The 9,630-nt window shown below is 35.3% G+C and overlaps 1 protein-coding gene across 1 annotated transcript in view; it reads right to left on the bottom strand.

The window, feature by feature from the left end:
* LOC107859070 (30-kDa cleavage and polyadenylation specificity factor 30) overlaps positions 1-8,574 on the bottom strand; it is a 13,546-nt gene extending 4,972 nt beyond the window's left edge. The window contains exons 1-6 of the mRNA XM_016703954.2: positions 7,903-8,574; positions 6,456-6,842; positions 4,571-4,733; positions 4,270-4,380; positions 3,211-3,279; positions 1,724-1,810 (exon numbers count right to left, since the gene is read on the bottom strand). Coding sequence (XP_016559440.1) covers positions 1,724-1,810; positions 3,211-3,279; positions 4,270-4,380; positions 4,571-4,733; positions 6,456-6,842; positions 7,903-8,312 — 1,227 coding nt within the window. The 5' untranslated portion in view covers positions 8,313-8,574. The remainder of the gene's footprint in view (positions 1-1,723; positions 1,811-3,210; positions 3,280-4,269; positions 4,381-4,570; positions 4,734-6,455; positions 6,843-7,902) is intronic.
* Between the last annotated feature and the right edge of the window lie 1,056 nt (positions 8,575-9,630).

Below are 9,630 nucleotides of genomic sequence, written 5' to 3'. Positions count from 1 at the left end.
GGACACCGCGCATAGCGGTAGCTTTAGTGCACCGGGCTGCCCTTTTTTAATATCAGCAAATTTAACATCAATAATAATTTTGGAAAAAAAGTTCCTATACTTTCTATATAGTGACTACTAATATCGTATGTACATATGAAATTACTCAAAAATACTTTATAATTATTTTCACTATTTTGTAACGATATTAGTATATTAACTTTTGTTTTTAAATTCTAAACAGTTTTAAAGGACTTGTATATTGAATAAAGTTAGAAAAAGAGGTGTAGTAGTTTGAAACTGTACCGTAGTTACTATATTGAAAGTAAAGGAAATAATAGTTATTCAAAATTATTATTGATGCTAAAATTTCAGAAACTAAAATAAGAAAAATTTATTTTGGTAAATTAATCAGGACTAAACTTAAACAAGTACCTATCATGTAGAAGAAATTGGTTGTCAACACCTATCATACAACATTACAAATATAGAAATACACATTACAAGCCTATCAGAAAAAATTAAACAAGTACCTCTCCATGTAAGGATCTTTTTCAAATATTGCAATACGCATTACAAGCCAGAAAAAAATTCTTAAATATAGAAAACGTGTCATACAACATTTACCAATATAAGTATAGCTATAGCACTAGTTGAGAGTTGAGACATCATTTTTTTGAACCCACATTTGGAGGAACAACACTTAACAATGAGAGTAAGGGAGAAAACCAGCTTAGACAGTTGCGTCGAAAATGGGGGAGACCAGGTTCAGTAGTACAACAGATCCATAAAAACAAGTTAGTTAACAGTACAACAGATCCATAATTGTGTCCAAGGGGTGACTGAATAGAAAGAAATGGCTCCTTGTAGAATATAGCCAAACTCAAAATATAATAATTCTTTTATTTTTCTTTTAACCAACATTTAAGTAAAGACCTGAAGAAAGCTTTGGACATAAAAGATCAAGACCTTAAAACATCAGAACAATCTCAAAAGAGATCTACTAATATCCGCGTCCACAATTGCCACAATTTTTCTTCCGAAAGACCTCAGTTTCATCACAAAAATGAGAATAACAAGATGAAAACTTATTAAAGACATTAAAAATAGAAAATATACAATCGGGCCTCCCCGTCATAACGAATTACTACAAGAGGAGATATGAAACTTTTCAAGACAACTAAGTCAGCAAATGTACAAAGTACTGATTACCCATTTTTAAGATTAAAAAGCTTATTTAGAGACTCAAAAGGCTATTTAAAAACCCTACTGTAGAATTATCACAGGGCTAAATAGTGAGGCTATTTAAAAACCCTACTGTAGAATTATCACAGGGCTAAATAATGACAACTAAAGTGGACTAATTCAATACACAACGCAAATAACTTGCATGAATATGGGACTAGAAGTACTCTACCCAACCAAATTCAGACACTACGACCAGATGCCACCATTGCCTACAGAAACTAGCTCATCAACAGATACAGCAACAACAGCAGTAATAAATCATCTAGGATACGAGATTGACGTCAATCCATGACAAACTATAGAGTTCTATTATCCTTTTCCCAAGTCTAAAGCTGTAAGTTAATCTCAATTAGCATTGCTAAAGTCATATCTGAAACTGAATGTACTCTATCCAGACACACATGGCAGAAACAACCTCTGAAAGGTCCAGAAAATGGATGAATTACCATCTAGTGAATAAAAGTGAAGTTAAGTTTGACAGAAGAAAAAGAAATACCATAAGTTCACTGTCTGGTTCAAGATAGAGCAAAGAAGCCAACTGCTCACCAACAGAGATCTCTAATTCTTGACAATCTCTGCTTATCTGAAACAACGACACTAGAAGGTGACTGAAAGTAATGATAGCACATGACAAAGTTTAACATTAACAAACAAAACATGGAAGAAGATTTTGAATTTGTCAAGTCAAAGTCCGTCTTGGGAATCATAAGAAACTTTGAATGCAACAGTAAAAGAGAATGTTCACTTATAAGCTGAGAATTATGTGAAACAATGCTTAGCAGTCGCTCAACCACAAATGCAACTAATATCGAGGAAAGGCTATTTGGTTCATTCCTATTCTTCATAAGGGTAATTTGTAAATGATTAGTTCCAGACTTCCAGTAATATGAAAGTTTGTGCGCTATACTCATGGCATTAACAGAGGCTATGTGTAAAAGGTAAAAGTATCTTGAGATATATTTTTCCTTTTTTCCTTTTTCAATAAGAAAAGAAAAGTACCATTGAGAGGGATAGTATAAGAAGGCACTACATGTCCTCAACAGTCAACCCTAAGAAAGAGCGGCATGTATAAAAAAGCCCCCATCATATCTTGTTAGAGACTGGTCAGGGCAATGTTGAGGAATCTACTTCAATTGAAATGCCCCTACGCCCGAACTGAGGGTTCGGTCAGTAGAAGGGACGACTTTGTCTCCCCGGAAGAAGAATAGCCCCGCACCCTAACCACAATGACTAAAGTGTTCGACCATGGTTATCATGACCGCCTAGCTTTACACCAAATACAGAAGAGATGGCTCAATTGACACGACATATATATGGAAAAATGACCTTCAAAAACCTTCTGGCATCCTCTTCATTCAAATGCAAATTGAACAGCATGTAAAACTTCTCTTCTGAGAATATACCATCTTTGTGCAAGCAAACACCCATGTTCAACCGTTAAAAACTAGCTGAGTTATCATAAAGAACAAAAGACCATCATAATCCTAATAACATCATCCAGACTCCTCTTGCAAAAGATAAAAACTGATGTAAGTGATGGGTCTGATTTCTCTTTTTACACATAATGCACCAACTGGGAGTTACGAACTTGTGAGGTCTTTTTAATTGTAATGGACCATTTGGTGCTAAGAATTCATGGAGAAAAAACAAAGCAAGTAGCTTTTTTTAAATAGAACTTGTGCTTAAAAGACGCACAAGGGATGTCACTTTAAGTAACTTGTGAGGATTCTGACTTGACTAATCAACGGTTTTGTCAGGCCCGTCAATGCTTTAAAGTGAAGTTCAATATGCATGTACGAATGAGTATTTTGCAAATTATAACAGTGTTCTAGCATAACAGAGAGCTACATTCAAATACCTAACCTGATCTGTGAATGTCCATTATAAATCAATCTATGGCCATCAGCATGCTCAGAGCAGCCAAAGATGAAACTAACTTTTTGAATTATGTCAAATAATCAATGAGTAAAGGCTTAAATATACCTTCACAGGTAAGTTCTCATTGTATGGATTCCTCAAATGACGAGTTTTCTGGAAGGACAGTTCACAGAGCTGCACTTTAAGCCTCAGAATTAGTTCATGAATACAAGCAATTGATATAAAATAAAGGGGGAAGAGAAAGAAGAGAATCAAGTAATCAGTGAACTTAACGCCTTAGATACAGTTCATGCAGAAGCAGATCCAGGATTTAGATTCTATGGTTCATCCTTCAAAAGTTTTTTGCATTAACCCATTATATTTTCTGAATTATGAGTTCATATCTCCTATTTACTGTAATTTAGTGATTTTTTCTAATAAATTTATGCTCCGAGTTGAAAGTAATGGGTTTAGATGAACCCGGTACCGTAATAGTGGATCCATCCTTAGTTTATGCAAGCAATTTCCTGATGAAATCTTTAAAAGGGGGAAGAAAAGAAGAGAAGTAAAATGCCTCTGCCACTGATTGATATTAAGTTAAAGTTAGGAAAATGATTAAAAGTCCTCAAGTGTATCAGAAAAGACAACAAAAAGAAAAAGAGATTTCTCTTGTATGATATTTGCATAGAGTTTATCAGTTTAAATGCACATGTTCCTGGTGGGAGGTGGCAAGTATCCCATGGAATTAGTCGAAGTGCGTGCAAGCTGACCCGGCAACCACAGTTATCGAAAAAAAAAATAGTTTATCAGTTTAAATGGCAACAAGGTAAGAGGCATGACCTCCAGCTACAGCAGTGAGTTAAACAAATAATTGATCAAGGTACCAATTGTACTTATATAGGTTATAGCCACCCGCCGGCAGCGGAAGCTCTTTGATTCTCTACCAAGATCATAGAGGCTCTGATACCATGTGAGAAATAATGGAGAAAAATATTATTGAATTGTTGTAACTTTATAATTACATTGAGGCCCTATTTATAGAAACTACATTACCATCCTTTTCCAAGTAGGATTCTATATGCTATTCATATTCTTATTCCTATTCATATTCTAACATAGTCTAATAAACTATAATCACAATAACCAAAAGTACACTTTTTTTACGAAGAAAGATATCAAAAGTACCTTTAACCATTTCACTGAAAAATTCCGTCCATAATGTGCAGTTCCATGTTCATGCTTCCAATTTCCTCCTTTAGCAGCACCACCAATTCTAGATGTCATTTTTGCAAGACCCTGACAAACAGTATACATGTTAAATTCTATCAACTAGTCCTAAATTTAATGACACATTTCTTTCATTTTCTACGAAGATTACATATTCCTCTTTCCCCACAACGTAAGTTACAATCAAACTATGTATTGCTAAATCATCAGTAACACTTTTAACATAAAAACTTCATCGGATAGGCGAAAAATAGAGTACCTGAAAATGCCTAGTCCGATTGATTGAAAAAACTAGAATGACATTTTCCACAGAGTCGAAAGCTTCATTTAGTTTAGCCTCATTGCTTCGTTGAGTTGCCCAAACTCCTTGTTGTACTGACAATTCAAGATTCTCACGGTTGCAGCTTTTAACTATAAAGTACCTAAGGCAAGGACATCACATAAGCATAGAGCGAAATATAGAGATATGGATCATAACTGTTCCTTCTTCACATATAAATGTCAAGAGGGAAGGTGATACTATACAAACCCATTCATGAGTAAGGTAAGGTAAATACCATGCTAGTTTACATGGCGCGGGCCCAAATCTATGCCCTAAATCACAAGTTCCTCAACCTTTGCCACTTCAAGTCTTCAACTAAGCTCTAGGGGAAAAAAATTTTAAATCCCAGCAAATTTTTGGTGTTCTCATTTGCTCACAAAACTAAATATGACACAGAAAAGACATTGGAAACACAAAAGTTATAAAAAGACAAGAAAGAATTTATCTTTTGTATCAAGCAAAGATACTCGAGTATCCAGGAATAATAATACTAACAATTATTTTACCCTTCAAGAGACCGAAAAAGTAGGAGACCATGTTAGCAATGATCCTCTTCTATAGTTTTCAAATATTTTTTATCACTTCATTTAATTTTTCCTTCTTTTCTTTTTGGTGGGAGGTGGAAAAATCCAGAAACCTGTAAAAGATACAGAAGCATTCAGCATATGTGACAAGATCAACTGCTCCTTTTACATCCTGATCAAGATTGAACTTTCATGTTTTTAAAAATTGGATAACAGAGCAGTTGTTGATAATCTGTCAAAAGACGAGGATCGTTAGAATATTGTACAACACATCCTTGATAATGGTCAAGGAAAAAATATTCTGTATGAGTATATCCTTATAGTGCACCATTCTAGGAGTTCACTGGGTCTAAGATGGTCTCAACTCTCAAGAGTGTCTAATGGACTCTACAGCCAGTTTTCACTAATTATATAACTATTACTAATAAATAAAAGAGACAAATGTTTCATTTGACACACTCTTAAAGTTTAAACCAAAGTGTTGTCAAAAAAAAAAAACTAGAAACCAAAGTATATATTTCTTCACAAAGTATCATCACATTGGAGGAAAGTATAGTAGGTGCATCACCTGACCCAACCAGAAGAATGATCCAATGTGCTTTGTCTGTAACTAAGTTTGGGGTTTGGGTAACTTTGATAAGATTCTTTTTATTAAAGTTATCTACTGGATCACTCTGGTGAAGTTACAACAGCTAAATAATGACTTTGAATTAGCTTCAGACTATGAGACGGATAGACAGCAGGGATGAAAGGTTCGCGAAGAAGAATCATTGGCCAATGGTACTGTAACCATCAATTGCCTTTACAAGCAATAGAAAAAGAAAAAAAAGAAAAAGCACTTGCTATCACAATTAGGTCCTAAAATCCCTATAGGTACACAAACCAATGGACCAACTTTAGCAGAAAACAGAATAAGTACGCGGACACATAACCTACAGTCCGTTTCTCCTGTCGTCTTTTTAAGGGAGGATGGTTTCTAAAATTTCACCAACATAGTAGGGTGCATCAGGGATGTAATTACCAGCCAACAATATATATCATTTATAGCAGAACTCTCATAGAATGAGTTCACAATAGTTTGTATCAGTTCCTCAGGCATCCAAATTGAGCATGCAGCAGAACGAAGATTAGAACAAAGGAAATTGATAAACAACAATACAGAATACGTGGAACCACTTATGATTCTAACAATGCTCTGGATAAAGAATTTACAGCTGACATGGAAGACTCCAAATTATTCACCTATTTAAGTAACTAACTATATGACCTACGTAAAGACCTTGAAACTCTGAACACACCTAGATGTTCCTTGAGGCAGGGGTATTGCAGTTCTATCAGCCTGAGTTTGCTGGCTGGTGGGAAGAGTTTGTGTTTGAGTTGGGGCACCCTGTTGTTGAGGCTGTTGAACTTGCTGCGGCTGCAACTGTTGCTGTTGGCCACTGGGTTGCTCTGCTGCTGTAGACTTCACTGCTTGATTCATAACATTATTTACTTGTGGAATTTGAGGTTTGTCTGCCTGATTTGAATAATTAGTATTCCGATTTTGGAAAAACCTGTTTGAGTATCCATAGGATGTCAAATTCTGAATTCTCTGAAGAACCTCTTCCATTGGAGGCGGAGGTCCAGGCAGCTTTGCATGTCTATACCGGCAATCAGGACCATTCGGACAAAATCCTAATTTATACCTGTCATAATAGAAATTACATGAAAAAGCAGGTGATGATGTGCTACAAACAAAAAAAAAACATGTACGGTCATTTTTTTTTTCTCTTTTCAATTACTTTTCTTTAGCGAATGCAAATCTACACTCATGATATCTTTTATGACGGTGGTGGCAAACACCTCGACTATTACACCGGGTACCTACTACCACCTAGGCAACTCTAAACAGTCATTATCATTGAGATCAAAAGACCTTAACCGTAATTAATGATGATACAATGGTAGAGCAAGCAACCCCAACAAAAGCAACTGACCATAACTAATATCAGCTGCGGATCGTGAAGAAAAAATATTAAACATCCAAGTTTACTATGTTCTTGCGCTTTTCTTCAGCTCAATTCTGGGCATGTTGTTGTTGTAACTCAGTAAGTAACAAACTCATGCAGCTTATAACTAAAAAGTTCAAACAAAACTGGTACAAGTAAAGATATATGTCAAGAAATATCAAACAGATAAAGTACATCCAATTCATTACACACCAATCAACTCAACATGCATCAAATCTGTGAACCTAAAAGCTAATAGCCTTGGTTTAGGTTTGTAAGCAAGTTGAGGCAGAGGCTCTGAAACTCGCATAAGACTCAAATAATCTCACCAGAGAGCATCTAAGTAAGAGTTTGAATCCAACCTAAACGTCTGCGATTTCCCTACTAGGATGCTAGCAATGCAAGTATGCAATTATATGCCTTACCCTTCCCACTCCCACTCACATGGACGGAGCCATGTAGGGCCGAAGGGTTCATCTGATCCCCTTCTATGGAAAATTACACGTTTTATACATGGTCAAAATTAATTTTTATGTGTCTATATTAGAAGGTGAACCCCCTTCTGCTGCTGCTTCCCGTTAACTTTTTCATATTTTGAACCCCTTAATTAAAATCCTCACTCTACCACTGCCCACTCACCTCCACCCCCACCCCCCACACAAAAAAAAAAAAAAAATTAAGTAAATTAGCATAAATTAAAACGTTACAGATATTAAAAAAAAAAAAATTGAAAGAAGAAAAAACAATAAAATCTCACATGTTACACTCTTTGATGTCCTCATTTGTATGCTTATAAACACAATCTTGCTCACGACACTCTCCATAAAGTCGAAAAAACCTACAAACAGGCATCCGAGACTTATCATACTGATGCAAAAAACCACAAGCATCACCCTTCATACACAACGACCGCAACCAATGCCTACAAACAGTCTGCCTAAAACTTCTCCGATTTCCAACAAATTCCCCTCCTTGCCCTTGCCCTTGCCCTTGCCCTTGCCCTTGCCCGCCGCCGCCCATAGGAACTGCAGCATTTTGGGCGGGGGTAGGGGCCGTGTTTATTTGATCTGCAGATTGTATTACTGGTACAGATGCAGTTGGATGCGTTGGCCCTGTGTCTAAACCGCCTTCAAAATCAAAGCTTAATCCTCCTTCTCCATCATCCATTCTCGAATTTGATTGATTATTTTGAGGTTGGAATTGGGGTTTTTTTTTTTGGCTGCTTGATAATTGGGGGGGTTTTGGAGCCAACTGGGTTTTTCAATGTTTTTACCCCCAGGGATTTTTCTTTGTTTAGACTGGAGTTTTTCTAAAATAGTGGTACTTGGGAGTGGGGGAAAATTGTGAACCTTCTTTAGGAAGGTACAATAATCATTGCATTTGTGTATAACATCTATTAAGCACAAAACAAATTTATTAATGTAAGTTGTGTGTGGCTTTTTATTCACAAATTAGTGGATCTAAAAAGGGAGTCCTAAAGAGATATTGAGAGTAACAATAATTTAATATAATTATATGATATGAATGTCATGTGACATACATATTGTGTGAATGTAGAGATAATAATTAATAGTCAAACTGAACTTGAACATCAAGAGCTACTTATTTAAACTGGATTTGAATACCAAAATTATTTATTCAAATTGGATTCGAACACCAAAGTTAGTTGATCGAATTGTCAACTTGAGTTAAAGCTTAACAAGGATAGGGAGCAAGTTTGGTGGTTTATAAATAGTTATCCTTTTATACATTTTTATATATAGATTCAAGCAGTAAATAAAAGTACTACTAAAATTCTCTAAAGTTGTAACTTTTTTTATTAAAGTTTGATGTTGGTATTTTATCTTTATTTTATAAGATTTAATATAGAATAAAGGAATACTCGTAGTATATATTTGGATGATTAGGGCTAAGACGTGAGTGAGGACGGTGGGAAGTAACTTGAAGCACTTCCTTTCGTGATGGTTTATGTCGAACATAAACTTTTAATCCAATTTTCTTTTTGGTCTTGGTGATGAATGAACCGACATGGCATATCCAAGAAGATGTACCATGTTGTATGCTTGGTGGATGATGTAGTATTAATTGACAAAAAACACAGTGAAATTAGCAATTTAGATAAAAGTTGAAATTAATATTACAAATCTAAAGGCTTCAGATTGAGTAAAACTAAGCATAATAATTTAGTGCAAGCTCATTGATGCAACCCAAATAAGGATGTGGAAGTGAAAATTGCTACTCATGTTATCTCCTCGGTCTCTAATTCAAGGTAATGGTGAGAGAGTCATTTTCTTACAACCACCTTGACTTCAATTTTATATATTAATTTCTCCAACTAATAATTAAATATTAGTATTATATACTATTGGTTTCTTACAAAATGTATAATGCTTTGAATATTTATACAACATCGTCAACTCGTGAAAAATCACCTGCCAGCACAAATTAGTTAGGTAAACACCAACATGTAAGTTGCACCTAGTTT

The sequence above is a fragment of the Capsicum annuum genome, chromosome 2, assembly GCF_002878395.1.
Source record: "Capsicum annuum cultivar UCD-10X-F1 chromosome 2, UCD10Xv1.1, whole genome shotgun sequence".
Classification (NCBI taxonomy): domain Eukaryota; kingdom Viridiplantae; phylum Streptophyta; class Magnoliopsida; order Solanales; family Solanaceae; genus Capsicum; species Capsicum annuum.
The sequence above is the reverse complement of the archived record's forward strand: the minus strand, read 5'-3'. Positions and strand labels throughout refer to the sequence as shown.